The following is a 14985-nucleotide window of genomic DNA, read 5'->3' as shown; positions in this document are numbered from 1 at the left end:
CACGGCGGATCTTCACACCGTCGATTCCTCGACGGTCTGCCGAGTCTTACCACCGCCGTCGTGGTGGTTTACGCAACCAGCCCACTGCTTACCCAACAGTAGTCATTATTCCCGAACTGTCTGTGTGGACGTTAAACTGCCACGGCTGCCGCCCTATTGGATGGACTCGGGCGAGAACCGTGGCTGTGCTTGGCTCTGCAGATATGTGCGGTCTGAGCCGCACGACGCGTGGCAGCTGCAACTCTTTGCTCTCGAACTACGGTCTACGGTCTGCAGTCTCCAGTCGCAATCCCCATATCCCCCAAGGTTACGCATCTGATGGGGCTACTATGGCCCCCAGGAGCTCTGATTGCCCGGAAACAATTGTCGCAAGCAATGTCTGAGGCCGCCAGCATGGGGCAGCGGGATTGTCTCAGATGCATCGGGTCTCGACTTAGACTTTATCCGCCACTCCCGCAGGTCATGCACGTGTTTGAAGCTGAAGATCGATCTCCAACCAGGGGCAACCGTCCGAACGATGGCATGGATGGTTATTCTCGAATCACACATATCCTGGACCTGGTGGAGTTTTTCCCAGCAGCGGAACTTTCAAGACAAAAAGGCAGAACTTTGGATCGATCTCTCAATTGGATCGGATGCCGAGACTTGGATCATGGGCGGTGACGGGGCTGCGACAGCATGTGCGGTGGCCGAACAGCCGAATCCCACGTTGGAAACAGGGCACGGCTGAGCCCGCGAGAACCCCTGCTTCGGCATGCCAAGTCCCTGATGCAACCTGGGCCAGCTGGAGAGCCACCAATACGTCATAGCTACCAATCACTAGAGCAGCCGAAAAAAGAAAACAAGCTGCCGAAACTTTACTGTGGTTGGTCCACGCAGCTATGCCACTGGGTTCCCTGGTGCAATGCCGTGCCGTCACAAGCGTGAAGCCAAAAACCCAGCAGCTAGTGGATCGGCATCGTAGCACCTTGAGGCACCCCTGGACTCGGAGTGAGCCCCGATGACGTTACTCGTTCTTATTGCTGCGACGCCATTACGACAGAAAGCTGGGCAGGCAATCCTGGGGATTGGATCATGGACCTGTTTGTGCCTCGTCTCGTCTGAAACGTAAAACCTCTTATATGCCGTCGTCCGCCCCCTTCTCTCCTCTGCTGTCCACAAGCCACGTTTCTGTGCTCCCAACGCCCATCATCTTCAAACTCGTCCTTCCCGCCCACGGACTATCACGTCCTCACACTTGTTTACATCTATCTTGGTTGGCATCCCAACCAGTACATCGCAGTCATGGCGCGATCAACGGGCTTCTTCCACCACATCGGCACCTTTCTCCTCTTTGCCGCCACCATCTTACTCATCGTAACATGCATCTCGGCCCCCGTGGTCCACAACCTATCCCTACTCAGAGTCGACCTAGGCGGTGACAATGGCCGCGGCGAGGCCGTCACGTTCGGCACGTTTGGCTACTGCCAAACCCGCCCTGAAGCAGAGTGAGCAACACCCCGTCCCCCAAACACATGTTGTCACAAGTCAACAACGGCTTTACTAACTCCCGCCCAGTGATTCCTGCTCCCAATCCCAAGTCGGCTACTCCCCCGCGGCGGTGATGGCGCAGGCGGACGGCACCGAGTTCTCCGAGTACGCGGAGCGCACGACGCGGGCGCTGACCAAGGCCATGATCCTGCACCCGATCGCCTGCGGCCTCAACTTCATCGCCTTCCTGCTCGCCCTGGGCGCCGGCATGATCGGCTCCTTCCTAGCCTCCATGGTCGCCCTGCTCGCCTTCCTGACCACCGCCGTCGCCTGCATCATCGACTTTGTGCTGTTCAGCATCGTCAAGTCGAATATCAACGACCGCGGCAACGCCACCGGCACGGGTGCCTACTATGGTGCGGCCGCCTGGACGATCTTGGTGTCGGCCATCTGCTCGTTGATTGGGGCCGTTGTCGTCTTCTTCACGTGCTGCTCTGCGCGTCTGCACCGCCGCCGCGGGGTTGCCCACAAGACCGAGTATGCGTCGCCCCCGAGGCGGAGGCGCTTTTGGTAGATGTCTGGTCTGACCAAGCATCTGTCTTGTTTGGCCGTGAGCTGGTGAGGGGTGGGGTTGGGAGGAGATAATGTTTGGTGAATTGGAATTATGTTGAGCGAAGATACCACTTTGTGTTACTACGATGAGAATGTTGAGGGAAGCTGGAACGAGGGAGTTGGGTTTGCGTTGGGAGGAGATATTTGATGTGTTTTACAGATACCACGACGTTAATGTGTCTTTTTTTTGGTTTGTATACAAACAAGCAGCTAACTGCTACGACGACTCTCATTATGAATACCAATCATCATAAACAATTCCTAGGTTGTCAATGGTTAGCGTGTTGTTTCTCGTCAGATGAACTGATTGGGGCAGGCATGGGTCTCTCATCCTCCACTTTTAGTTACTCCTCAACTTTAACCTCAACCTCAACTTCGACTTCGCATCTCCGGTCATCACTCACCAAAACACCTCATTTCACCGAAGAGCCATCATAAAAACCTCACACAAATTGACACGGATGCGAAAAGAAATAAAATAAAATGCAGTATGCCTTCATCTCGGAGCTGGCCCGGCGCAACCGGTACAACCTCCACATACTCTTGGAGTCACCCGCCGCCGAGATCTCGGGCGCTCTCGGTGATCTCGGCACCCTGCTGCCGCTCATGATTGCCCTCGCTTTGCAGGGCTCTATCAACCTCCCATCGACCCTATTATTTTCAGGCTTGTTTAATATTCTCACCGGTGTCATCTTCGGCATCCCCCTCCCGGTACAACCCATGAAGGTACCTTCCCCCCCCCCCCCCTCTTCCCCCAGTCATACCATCTCCCATCTCGTATCACTCATCACATATCACCCATAACTCACCACACCGTGCTCCACCCACAGGCAATCGCCGCATCCGCCCTCGCCACGCCCCTCCCCCTCCAAACGACCACAGCAGCAGGCGCCCTTGTCTCGGTGGCCGTCCTCCTCCTCAGCGCAACGGGCGCCCTCCGCCTGCTCACCCACCACCTGCCGGTCCCCATCATCAAGGGCATCCAGCTCGGCGCCGGCCTCCGCCTCGTCACATCCGGCGCGGGACTGATCCTCCCCCTCTCCTGGCTCACCCCGGCCCTCGACAGCCGACTCTCCACGGCCATCTTCTTCCTCGCGCTCTTCCTCACCCAGCGCATCCCCCGCTTCCCCTACGCCCTCATCCTCTTCCTCCTCGGCCTGCTCACCGCCCCCCTCCCCTCATCCACCACCACCGCCACCCCCACCCCCAACCTCCTCTCCCAAACAACCCCAATCCCAACCATAACCCCCCCCGACTTCCTCGCCCCCCCGGCCTGGACCTCCGCCCTCGCCCAACTCCCCCTCACCACCCTCAACTCCATCATCGCCGTCGCCGCCCTCGCCACCGCCCTCTTCCCGCCCCCCACCACCACCCTCCCCGGCACCTTCCCCTCCTCCACCCCGCCCTCTCCCTCCCTCCCCCCATCATCATCATCATCACCGGTACCGACCCCGACCCCGCCAGGTGTAACCGCCCTCGGCCTCTCCGTCGCCGCAATGAACCTCGCCGGGTGCTGGTTCGGCGCCATGCCCGTGTGTCATGGGGCCGGGGGGCTGGCGGCGCAGACGAGGTTTGGGGCGCGCAGTGGGGCGAGTGTGGTGTTGTTGGGGGTGGTGAAGGTGGCGTTGGGGGTGGTGGCTGTTTTTTTGGGAGGGGCTGGGACTGGAGCTGGGGGAGGGGGGAATGTGGTGGTGGGGTGGTTGGGGGCGTTTCCGAGGGGGGTGTTGGGGGTGATGGTGGTGGCGGCGGGGTTGGAGTTGGCGAAGGTGGGTGGGGGGGTGGATGGTGGTGAGGGGGAGTTGGGGGGTGTGGTTGGGGCGGTGATGGGGATGGGGATGCGGGGAGGCAGGGTGGGGAGGGAGGAGCGGTGGATGGTCATGATGGTTACGGCGGCGGGGACGTTGGCGTTTAGGAATGATGCGGTTGGGTTCTTGGCCGGGTGTTGTTGCCATGGCGCGTATGTGGTCTCGGACTGGGTGGAGAGGAGGGGTGGTTGGGGGTTGGGAGGGAGCTGGGAAGATTGGGGATTGGGGGAGAGGAGCCCGTTGTTGAGTTGATATCTGCATGCATACATACATACTTGGGTAGATAATGGGAAGGGTGGTGGTGAGGCTAGAGTGATGGAATAATAATGGTATGACGAATAGAAGTACTACCTAGATCTGACCGGAACCGTATGCCCAATATACCGACAAAAGAACTACCTCCGTCCCAGAAGGCTAACTAATAATGATCTGTGTGTGGGATATATCTCTTTTCTCCCACCCCCTAAACAACACTCCCCGCCGCATAAGGCTTTTTCTTGCTTGCCCTCTTCCAACGCCCAAACCACCCGCCCCCGACCTTCCTCTCCTTCTTCATCCCCTTTTCCTTCCGCTCCTGCTTCTCCCTCTTCTTCCGCGCCTTCCTCTCACTCCGCGACTCCTTCTCCTTCTTCTTCTTCTCCTTCCCACCCGTCACCGCCTCCTCATGGTCACTCCGCATGCGCTTCAACAGCCAATAGTTGTACACAAAGAACAAGATGACGCTGACCGCCAGGATGACCGCCTCCACCACAGCCGTAGTCACAGCCTGCGGGCCCCACTCGCCCGCCTGCTGCGTGTACACGCTGGTGATGGTAGCCAACAGACCCGCCAGGGCGTTCAGGATCAGCGGCAAGTACAGCTTGTTAAGCAGCCACACGTAGTTGCGGCGCCAGCGCAGGGCCAGCCAGGCGGAGCCGAAGGTGCCCGCGATGATGCACACGAAGCCGATGACGAGCGCGGCCGTGTTGGCGGGGGTCAGCGACAGCTTCTTGCCCCCGCCCCCGCCCGCGTCGGCGCCCGTGCCCGTGCCCCCCGCCGACACGGGCAGCTGCACCGTCTCGCCCTCCTGCTTGCGCTGGCTGCTGGTGAAGGAGCCCGGGATGATGACGAAGCCGGCGAGTAGGATCCACACGAAGAAGGAGACTAGGATGTTGTGCATGCGCGGGATCCGGTCGAGTGAGAGGAGCATGTTCATGTAGGGTGACTCGGCCGCGCCGGCCTCGTTGCCGCTGTTGTAGTAGCCGCCGCCGCCGGGCGCGCCCTTCTCGCGCGGGTCCGACGCCTGCCGGGCGGGCTTGTTGGAGAAAGTTGTGTTTTGCCGCTGCGTGGGGTTCAGAGGCCGCGTGCTGGTGGCAGTGGAGGAGCTGGCCACCGAGTCGTTGGAGACGTTGGAGTCGAGGGAGTTGGAATGCCCATGGCTGGGTCCTCCTGCGTATGCGGCGCCTGGCCGGGAGCTGGAGAATCCGGACGAGGGCGCCTGTTTAGTCTTGCCAGCAGCTGGCGGAGGCGCAAAGTTTGACGTGGTCTGTGTCCGTGGCGGAGGACTCCTCACGCTAGGCCTGTAGATTGGTGGGTTGGTCTTTGGCTGGCTGCCAGACTGCGGCGGTAAGTTTAGCGGTTTCGTCGAGGCCTCGTTATACGGCTGAACCTGGGGATTGGGAGGTGATGATCCGAGAGGATTCATCGACGCCGCGTTCGCCGCTTGGGTTTGGGCATTCGTGCGAGATCGTCTGAAGGGGTTGGTAGATGCCGTTCCCTTCTGCTGCTCCGACATCTTCTGCTGCTCCGACATCTTCTGCTGCTCCGACATCTTTTGTTGCTCCGACGTCTTCGGCTTCATCATGAAAGTAAGCGGATCGAACCGAGGAGAAGTCGTCTGTGATGGCCGCGGAGGCGACCCCAGCGGCTTCCGAGGGATTGAGTCGGCGGGTCCGGCCCGGGAAGGGACGGTTGTGGGCGCCTGGCCCGGGCGAAGTTGAGTTGGAACTGCTGCTTTCGATGGGTCTAGAGGGTCTATAGGCGCGAGTGGCGCATCTTTCCCTTTCCCGCCTGCACCTGATTCTTTCGGATTGAGTTTCGGTGGCTCCAGGGGAATGAATGGGTTTGTATGCTTTTGTTTTGGGTTGGGTTTTAGCGGGTCCTGGGGAGTGAACGACACGCCCTTCCCGCCGGCACCTGATTCTTTCTGGCCAGGTTTCAACGGATCCAGAGGAGTGAATGGCACGTTCTTCCCCTTTGTGCCCGCCTCTTTAGGATTGTATTTCGATGGATTCAGAGGAGTGAACGGTGTGTCTTGCCCTGACGTCTTTGACTCTTTAGCGATATTCTGTGTTGATATTGCTGGCACAGACGGTGCATTTGCATTCTGTTGGGCCCTGGGAGCCATGTTGTCAACACGCGGGGGCGGCGGCGCGCCTCTCCCGTTCGCATTCGGTTCTTTTGAGTTGAGTTTCAACGGCTCTATCGGAGTAAATGATGGGGCTTTCCCACCCGTAATCGGCTCCTTTGAGTTCGGGACCGGTACTGGGGGTACGATAGACGCTGTGTCTGCATTCTGCTGGGCTCTGGAAGCCTGTTTCCCGAGGCGTAGGGGCTGCGGCGTATCTTGATCTACTGATAAGTTGCTAGCCGCGGTGTTCTTGCGTGATGATTTTGACGGAGTAGGCACAGGACCAGACGGGGCCGGGCCAGGTCGTTCAGGGAACGGGCTAAGTTTCTGCCCTACATGAGCCGCCCCGGGACGTAACCCATCTAGGGCGGGCTGCTCAGAGCGGGATGAGGTGACGGATGGGCCAGGGTGAGTTGTGTCTGGAACCGGGGGCACCGCTACCTTTGGCCCTGGACGTAGCGAATCCGGAACCAGTGGTTGTCGGGAAGCAGCGGGGGCTGTTTGAGCAAGAGGGGCGGGTACGGGTACGGGCCCCGATGGACCAGTGCGCAGCGGCTTTGGGGCTTGCGGCTCTGGGAGCTGTGGCGCATCCTTGTTGTCTTTGGGGCCCGCCGACCTTGGAAAGGAAAAACTGGGAATGGCACGTTCCGGTTGAGTTTTGGTGGCAAGTGGTGGGGGCGCGTTGCTGGTATTCTTCGCCTGGCGAGGATCTAGAGCTGTTGGCGCGAGGATGGGAATCTCTCCGCCCGTGCTCTCCGGAGCAGGGGCTGGACCATTGGGACCCGCTGATCTTGGGAGGGAAAAGCTGGGAGCGGTTTTCCCCGGTTGGGTCTTGGTGTTTAGCGGCGGTAGTGTTTTATCGTTACTCTTTCCCTGGTGAGGGTTTAAAGCTGGCGGTATGAGGATGGGTATCTCTCCTCCCATACTCTCTGGGTCAGGGCCAGGGCCATTGGGGCGAGCGTTCAGCTTCTTCTCAGAAGGCAGACCCCTGAGAGGTGGTGGTTGTACGTTGGCTGTATCTAGACGCGCTCCCGAGTTTGGAAATTTGGCTGCTCCCGTTGCTAAAGGAGGCACCTCTGCCTCCGGTGGGCGCTGCTTCTTCCCGGCCGGCGGTGTTGTGTCAGTAGTAGCATCGGGCTGTCGTGGTAAGGGCCATGTTGAGTCTGCGGGCGGCTTGTCTTTGGATGGCACAGGCCCAGTAGCCCCAGGCGCACCACGCTTGGGTAGTCCCCCAGGGGGATTCGCCGAAGAGCTCATAGCGGGTAGACTCGCTGCCCTCTGGGGTCAAGAGGACACCGGCGTTCAGGAATTCGGATCTCACGGGCAAACGTGAGGAAGTTATATGAGTGAGCCTCGACCAGTCGATCTAGCGAGACAGTGGAAGAGGTTACGGTCGGTTGGGCAAAACAAAGTGGCCAAGCGAAGAGAGGTTCTAGACGCAAAGCCTCGGAAAAGGCGGGCTTGGCTGGATATATTCCAGCTGGACATAATTAGAATACCCATTCTCGTCGAAACAAACGGCGGCCCGAGATGCGGGCATTCCGCTGTTTTACGTAGCCGTGGTCACAGGCCGGCCGGAAACAAGCCTCCCAAGACTGTCAAGGAGGCAGCGGACAACGGGTGAGCCACTCACCTTCAACTCCGAGAAGTTGGAACCGCAAAGCCTCGAGGGAATAAGCATTTGCACAGCATTGGCAATGGTTCATGGCGTAAGTAGGTGCTGATAGGTGGCCGGTGCGCAGTTGTTGGCCGGCTCCGAAACATGCACAAGAGTGTGCTCGAAGGCGGCACGGAGGGCAACAGTCAGCCGTGAGACCGGTTCCTGGGACCACCCGGGTCGGGGCCCGGCCAGCGCAGCCCGGCTCTGAAACTCGGACTGCCAAGGATGGTAACACACCCGTTTCCGCTGGAGAATAGTTAAGATCAAGAGTCCGCCAGCCGTTGAGTCACAAGGACTTTTTTCGAGGTTGTGCTCGTATTTCCATAATTCATAAATTGAGTGAAACTCGCGAGGGGGTGGAGATCCGAAGATAATGGGTCGAGTGGTCGATTCCTATTGTCTGTATTCTGCTGCAATTGGATCTTATTGATTGCATTCATCGTATTGTGAAGAATGTGATCCCAATTAATAGATTCCAGGTTTTTTTGGTGGTTGGGGTTTAAGTTCAAGAGTGCTGTTGGAATTGGAAATTACTACCTACCTTCCTTACTCCTTCCCGTCAATTCTTCATACTGTCGGCACATGCGATCTTGACTTCCATGCGAGGAAGAAGGAACCCATGGACCCGACGACCAAAAGTGAGAATCCACAGCAAAACAGCCAACCAACAAGAGTCGAGAGCGTTGGGGAAGCGGGGCATGCGGAGCTTTACAGCCAATCGACGCGCAGAGATCGGACAGCGGTCAAATTTTGGGCTCTTCGCGCTACCAATAGGCTTGCCAGACGAAGAAGGCCAGGCGCATTCCAGCACCCGATTCGATTCGATTTTAGAGGGAGAGAGAGACTCTGCCGCGAAGCCTTTGGCTTTTTTTGGGGACCCGGGAGTTTGAGAAACCGAAAACCGACCAGCCCAGGCTGCTTTCCCTCGCCGCAACCCGCACCGCATTCGCGAGGCCCTGCACTGGCTGCCGCAGCTTGACGAAGGAGCTTGTATCAAATCGCAAGCGATGACTTCGTCAGTTCTGGACGGCGCCGGCTGTGAATCGCCGGCGCCTCCTGCCTTTTCGCCGCTCACAGACCCTGCTGATCCGGGGAATCGCGAACCTTCAGTGGGTGTGCCCATCAATGCTGAAGCCACCCTCGATGATGCAAGTCGTTCGCACTCGCAGCAAAATGACGACACCACTACCACTGTCAATGGCAATGACTCGCATCTCCCATCCGCGACCGACCTCACTCAGCATCCCCGCCACGATCATCACTCCCACTCGCGACCGCAGACGGCCCGAGACCCAGCGGCACCGGCGACTCCAGCAACGCCAGCACGACCGCACCTCAACACTACCATGATGAACAACACGATGGACCTCGATATGCCCATGAATTCCGGCATGGATTACACTGCCAGTCCTGCCCTCGACCTCTACTCGCCGTATGCCGCCCAGCAATCCTCCCAACTTCTCATGGCCCTCGCCCGCATATCAGCCGCCCAGTCTCAATCGCAAATGATCGTACACCCCCCCTCGACTGTCCGCCCCTCACAGGTCTCGCTCCCTCCACATTCCATTCTTGATGCATCAAACAATCTAGTTCTCGCGACTCCTCACGCCTCCAACGCCGTCCCGCACGTCGACGCCCCACTCGAGTCGTTTGCCAGAATCGAGTTTGCCGACAGCGTATTTCAGATGACCACCTATGCTGTCGTCATTGGCCGTGATCAGCGCGCCTTGGACCAGGCAAGACGGGATGAGCGAAGACACGACGACTACGAGCGCAAAAAGCGCGACCATGAGGAGCGCGGTTTGCCCGCTCCTCTACCGCCGATTCAGGACCGCGGCAAGTTCAGCAAATCGTACGTCAGTGAGGAAGGCGGTATGCTCGGCCCGGAGTCTGACGGCGATGATAACCCCCGCCCCGCCAAGAGGAGGAAAACCAGTGGGGGCGTGGGATCTGCGTCGGGCGATTCGCAACGGGTCGAGCCCGCGGCCGGCGAGCTGGCCAGCTTGGAAGACAAGAACCCGATCAACAGGCAGTACGTGTCGCACACGCCAGGCGCGGCCGCTGTTAATCTCAGCGCGCTCCGGCCCTCGCCTCACTACGTGCCGTTCATCGGCATCCACTCGCCCGGGCCGAACATCGCCAGCAGAACTAAAGCTATCTCGAGAGAGCACCTGAAGATCAAGTTCAACAAAGCCGATGGCGTATTTGAAGCCATCCCCCTCCATAAGAACGGCTTCTTTTGCGAAGATGTCCATTACAAAGAGGACAAGGTCGTACTGAAAAGTGGCGATCATCTACAAATCAAAGATGTCGACTTTGTTTTCGTCATCAACGGCGTACCTCACGGCAAAACAGGCGCTGAAGACGGCCTGATGGAGGAGGACGGCGTGTCTAGTAGGCGGTATTCCGAAGGGGGCAAAGAGATGAGCTTCGATTTCGAGAGCACGTATGATCCAGCAAGACGGAGCACGAGCCCCGAAGAAATCCCAGCTGTGGAAGCCCCGAGGGAAGACAGCGACAGCGAGCTCTCGGAGCCGGCAGAAGACGACCCGGAGCCCGAGCTCGAGGAAGCGGCGGAGCTGGAGGTTATGGAAACCATTGAGAAGGATACAGACCTGTCGGCTACTGTCAAACCGGAAATGCCGCTCGAGTTGCTTGCCAGCTTAGAGCCCATAGTACCCAAGAAACGCGGTCCCGGACGCCCCCCAAAGAACGGCATCATGTCCAAGCGAGAGGAGAGGCTACGGAAGAAAGCGGCCATGGAAATTGCTAAGAAGAACATGCCGCAACCGCCGCCTGGCGAGCCGCCTATCAAGAGGAAGGTTGGCCGGCCACGCAAGCACCCGCTCCCGGAAAACGCCCCGGACAGGCCCGAGAAGCGCAAGTACAAACCCCGGAAATCCAAGACCGGCGAAGAGGGCGAGGAGGGCTCCGATCCGGAAAAGACTATCAAAGAGAGAAGGCGGGAGAAACCCAAGACGCCGCCTCTCGAGCTGGACCGGAACGACTACACCGAGGAACAGCTTCAGAAGCCGCCCAAGAACTACGGCATGCTCATCGACGAGGTCTTGACCGCCGCGCCCGACGGGCTGACCTTGAAGCAGATCTACAAGCGAATCCAGATGAAGTACCCCTTCTACTACTTCACCGTCGACACCAAGGGGTGGGAGAGCAGCGTCCGCCACAACCTCATTGGCAACGACGCCTTCAAAAAGAACGAGGAGACTCACCTCTGGAGCCGGGTGCCGGGGATCGATATCGACGCGGGCAAGAAGCGAACCAAGGCGACATCACCAGATCATTCCACGTCGATGCACACCTTTGGCCAGCACTACTCGACCTCCGCCACCCCCACACCGCAAATGTTTCACGCCGAGACGGGGCTGCAACAAGGCTACCGTGCCGCACCCGCGCCGCAGCGTCCCGGATACGCGCCCGGCCAAGCGGCACGTGGCCAACATCCCCAATCCCAACTCGGCGCGCAGGCCGTTGGGGGCGCCACCCAGCAAGCTCCCCGGCAGCCGTATTCGGTCCCTGGGCAAGTGCAAGGCGCTACTCCCGCGGCCGCTTATGGGAATCAGACGGGGGGACACCCGCCTCAAGGAAGCGCGCAGGCCACGGCGTATTCTTCACCTTACGCATCGAGACCTCCGCCGGCAGCTACTGCTCAGCCTGGCGGTCCTACACAGGGCATCGCAAGGCAAGGCCTTCCCCCCAATCACTTGGCGACCGCCGCAAATGGGTTGCCTCGCGCTGGCCCACCATCTGCGCAGGCAGCGCCACCGGCTGGCCCGCAGCCGGCGCAACCCGCCCTGAACGGCAGCCCCCTCCCCTTCAAGCCGGCAGTTGCGCCGGAGCTGGTCCGACACGTAACCAATTTCAGGGCGACAGTCACAGAGCAGCTGAAGCAGCGAACGTCGGCTTCCGAGGCCATTGCCTTGTCCGTGATCCACCGCGGTCTAGGACTGATGTCAGAGAGTATGGTTCCGGACCAAGCCGACTTGGAGAGGATCGTATCCGGAGTGTTCGAGTCGAGCCGAAAGAACTTGGGCGCCAACCAATCCCTGCACCCTGGTCTTGTACAAGCCCTAGGAAAATTCAAGATCGACATGATTAAAACGCTGGAACCTAAGATGGGAAAGCTAAACGCCGAACGCTTGATTTTGTCAGCCGTGGACCGCGTGCTGGGATTTAACGACCGGTCTACCATGCCCACCACCGACTCAGACCGGAAGCAGCTACTCGAGGCCGAAAACGTGCTCATCGGGGCCATCCAGCGGGTGGTTACAACACATCAAAGAACCCTAGCCTCCGCTGCGTCTGCCGTGCCGCCACCCCCGGCGCCTACACCAGGGCCATCCTCGGCCGCGTCAACAACGCCCAGCTCCGCCCAGATGCCAACACAGGGGCATGCGCCCGCCCCCAGCCATGCACCAGCAGGAGCGTATTCGTCAACAACCGCGCCCCTGCACCAGGGAGCGAGGCCGGCAACATCGCTGCCTACGGCCGCGGCGCCAGGGCCGGCACGTCCTCCTGCCCCAGCGCAGTCTACGCCAACAACCCAGCCAGCCACGGTTGCGAGTACGCAACAGGTGCCTTGTCCAGCCACTGTTTCAGCACCGGCACCCCAAACCCCCGCTGCTCCTACAGCTCAGACCCGACCTCAGGTCCCGGTTTCGGGTCCAGCACAAGGTCCGGTCCAGACCCCGGGCCAATACTCTGCACCTACAACAGCGGTTTCGGCCCGGAACCCGGCTCTCACCGGAGCGGCACAAACATCCGTGGCAAGCGCCACCCAGCCGCAATCCCCGGCACACGCCCTAGCCCAAGCTCGGGCCCAAGCCGCCGCCCAGAACGCGCAAGCTCAGAAACCAGCTCAAGTACCGGGGCCTGCTTCGAGCCTGGCTACCGCTACAAACCAGATTGCTGGTCAAGCCCCGCCGGCTGCCTCTGCCTACCCTAGTGTTCCTAAAGGGCCGGCTTTGGCGTCTGCACCGACAGTGTCTCAGCCGCAGAATCAGCAAGCGCTCCCACCCAAGCCGCAAGGACAGGCTCCGGGTGCCGCATCGGCCCCACAACGTCTTGGCCACAGCGCTCCTGCCCCTCATATGGCACCTCCGGCTGTGACGCCGGCCCAAACTACAACTACCGCTGCGGCCCCGGCCCCAGCCCAGGCCCAGTTGCCGACTGCGCCCGCTGTGCCGGCCCAAAGGCCCGCTCAAGCTGCCCCCGTGGCGGCAGCACCTGCAACTGTATCCCAAGGGAGCTCTTCACTGCCGGCGCCGATCCAGCGGCCTGTGCAGCCTGTTGCTGCAAATTCCCCTTTGCCGGCTACAGCTCAAAACAGGGTTGCGTCCGCTTCGCCCGGGACATCCCATACAATGAGCCAGTCGCCCACACCGCCGGTGGCTTCAAACCCTCCAGTCCCGGCTCAGCCCAGCTCTCAGGGCGCACAGGCAGCCACGCCCGTGCCGTCTGCCTCTCCGCCTCTCCCGGCCCAACCGCCGGCCCCTCCGGCTCCGATGGCGAACATGACCGCGGCGACCACACCCACCGCACCAGCCTCCGCTCCGCCGCCGACACCGGCCGCGACAACGGTCACAGCTGCTCGATAGATTAACAGCTGTACATGGCATTTGTGGGTTCTCTGAGAAACATACGAGAAGGGCGTTATGGTTTGTGGCTTCTTTCTGTGTTGCATGCAGGGCACGGAATGGATTGGAATGGACTTTGCATGGCCTACGGGCCTACGGGCATGAATATATCAGATCCCGGCTCAGGCGGCGCTACGGCGCCCTAGCCGATGAGGAGTTTGTCTTTATGGGGGTGGCATGTTATATTATGGTTAAATAAAAATCGAGTCCTTATTACGTACACTGGTACGACGTGGTTGTGATTGGGAGTGCTTTGGGCCTAGCCATGCGGCTGTGCTTGTTCGCCAAGCTACATGAACGAGGACAAGAGGTTGAATTAAGCATCGTGCAAGCCCGCGGGTGTGGACGGACTCGGCTGGTTCCGAAACTGGTAAGCCGCCGCTGATGCGGGCCGAGGTTACGGAAGGGCGTCATTGACAGGCTGCATTTGGTGTGTGTGTATAGTGACCAACTTTTGAGGTTACTATAAATGATCGATTTATTAATGTGAGAGCCTGGGATACGTGAGCAGGTTCGGTGTAACCACATACCACGTTGACTCCCACCGAACACTTACCTCGAATAACGCCATGAACAACGTCGTCACCATGCCCTCTCTCGCGCGCCAACTCCCCATCATCCTCTACCATTACCCCTACTCCCCTTATGCCCGCCGCGTCGTGTGGTACCTCCGTCTGCGCGGTATATCCTATTCGGAGTGTGTAAGTCTCTCCACCTAGCTCATCTAACATCCAACATTCCCCTATCCAACCCTCTACTCACACCACACACGTCCCCCTCCTCTCTAACGGGTCAACTCCTCTCCTCTCCTCAGATCCAACCCCCAATCCTCCCCCGCCCCGACCTCTCAACCCACCTCCGCCTCGCCCACCGCCGCATCCCGCTCCTAGCTGTCGGCCGCGACCTATACCTCGACACACGCCTGATCCTACGCAAGCTAGACACTCTACTGCTCCCACCACCACCACCACCCACCCCGCCCACTGCCAGCGACACCACCAACACCCTACCCACCAACACCTTACCCACCAACACCTTACCCATCTCGCCCACCGCCAACCCCCCCCTCACCTACCACGTCACCCACCCCCTCACCTACCACGCCTCCTCCCCACCACCAGGCATCCACGCCCCCACCCCGCCACTAGGCGCCCATATTCCCCCGCAACTAGGCGCCCATATCCCCCCGCACAGCCACAGCAAAAGCGGCCGCGACAACCTCGCCACCCAGCGCCTGCTCAGCGTGTTGACGACGTCGACAGACCTGTTTTTTCGTGCGGTGGCGCTACTGCCAGAGGCGTTGCCGCTAGTGGGGGACGCGGGGTTTCGGAGGGATCGGGTGGATTTCTTTTTTGGAGGCGCACCGGGGAGGGGGGGTGGTGGTGGTGCTAGTGG

General features: G+C 59.8%; 5 protein-coding genes across 5 annotated transcripts; 3 read left to right on the top strand and 2 right to left on the bottom strand.

The window, feature by feature from the left end:
• The first annotated feature begins 974 nt into the window (after nt 1-974).
• Nucleotides 975-2088, top strand: F5144DRAFT_23965 (actin cortical patch SUR7/pH-response regulator pali). The gene is made up of 2 exons (XM_066783342.1): nt 975-1487; nt 1558-2088. The coding sequence occupies exons 1-2, from the start codon at nt 1285-1287 to the stop codon at nt 2042-2044; spliced, it is 690 nt and encodes a 229-aa protein (XP_066648132.1). The 5' UTR covers nt 975-1284; the 3' UTR covers nt 2045-2088.
• Nucleotides 2089-2565: 477 nt separating this feature from the next.
• Nucleotides 2566-4139, top strand: F5144DRAFT_588466 (uncharacterized protein; the record flags this gene model as incomplete). The annotated part of the gene is made up of 2 exons (XM_066789932.1): nt 2566-2808; nt 2913-4139. 2 exons carry the CDS (start codon nt 2566-2568, stop codon nt 4137-4139), a joined length of 1470 nt encoding a protein of 489 aa, XP_066648131.1.
• On the bottom strand, nt 3871-5667 carry F5144DRAFT_554318 (uncharacterized protein). The gene has a single exon (XM_066787846.1). It carries the CDS (start codon nt 5659-5661, stop codon nt 4351-4353), a length of 1311 nt encoding a protein of 436 aa, XP_066648130.1. The 5' UTR covers nt 5662-5667; the 3' UTR covers nt 3871-4350.
• A 3088-nt stretch (nt 5668-8755) lies between these two features.
• F5144DRAFT_554315 (uncharacterized protein) lies at nt 8756-14029 on the top strand. Its single transcript, XM_066787845.1, has one exon. It carries the CDS (start codon nt 8944-8946, stop codon nt 13549-13551), a length of 4608 nt encoding a protein of 1535 aa, XP_066648129.1. The 5' UTR covers nt 8756-8943; the 3' UTR covers nt 13552-14029.
• F5144DRAFT_554314 (uncharacterized protein) lies at nt 14030-14973 on the bottom strand. Its single transcript, XM_066787844.1, has 2 exons — nt 14405-14973; nt 14030-14291 (listed from the first exon to the last, which is right to left on the bottom strand). The coding sequence occupies exons 1-2, from the start codon at nt 14632-14634 to the stop codon at nt 14279-14281; spliced, it is 243 nt and encodes an 80-aa protein (XP_066648128.1). The 5' UTR covers nt 14635-14973; the 3' UTR covers nt 14030-14278.
• Nucleotides 14974-14985: the final 12 nt, after the last annotated feature.

Source organism: Chaetomium tenue (genome assembly GCF_020726465.1).
Source record: "Chaetomium tenue strain MPI-SDFR-AT-0079 chromosome Unknown F5144scaffold_1, whole genome shotgun sequence".
Taxonomy (NCBI): domain Eukaryota; kingdom Fungi; phylum Ascomycota; class Sordariomycetes; order Sordariales; family Chaetomiaceae; genus Chaetomium; species Chaetomium tenue.
The sequence above is the reverse complement of the archived record's forward strand: the minus strand, read 5'-3'. Positions and strand labels throughout refer to the sequence as shown.

Coding starts and splice junctions, on each gene's coding strand:
- F5144DRAFT_23965 (XM_066783342.1), top strand. CDS start 1,285: ATGGCGCGATCAACGGGCTTCTTCCACCACATCGGCACCTTTCTCCTC. Junction 1,488..1,557: donor CAAACCCGCCCTGAAGCAGA/GTGAGCAACACC, acceptor ACTCCCGCCCAG/TGATTCCTGCTCCCAATCCC.
- F5144DRAFT_554318 (XM_066787846.1), bottom strand. CDS start 5,661: ATGTCGGAGCAGCAGAAGGGAACGGCATCTACCAACCCCTTCAGACGA.
- F5144DRAFT_554315 (XM_066787845.1), top strand. CDS start 8,944: ATGACTTCGTCAGTTCTGGACGGCGCCGGCTGTGAATCGCCGGCGCCT.
- F5144DRAFT_554314 (XM_066787844.1), bottom strand. CDS start 14,634: ATGGGTAAGGTGTTGGTGGGTAAGGTGTTGGTGGGTAGGGTGTTGGTG.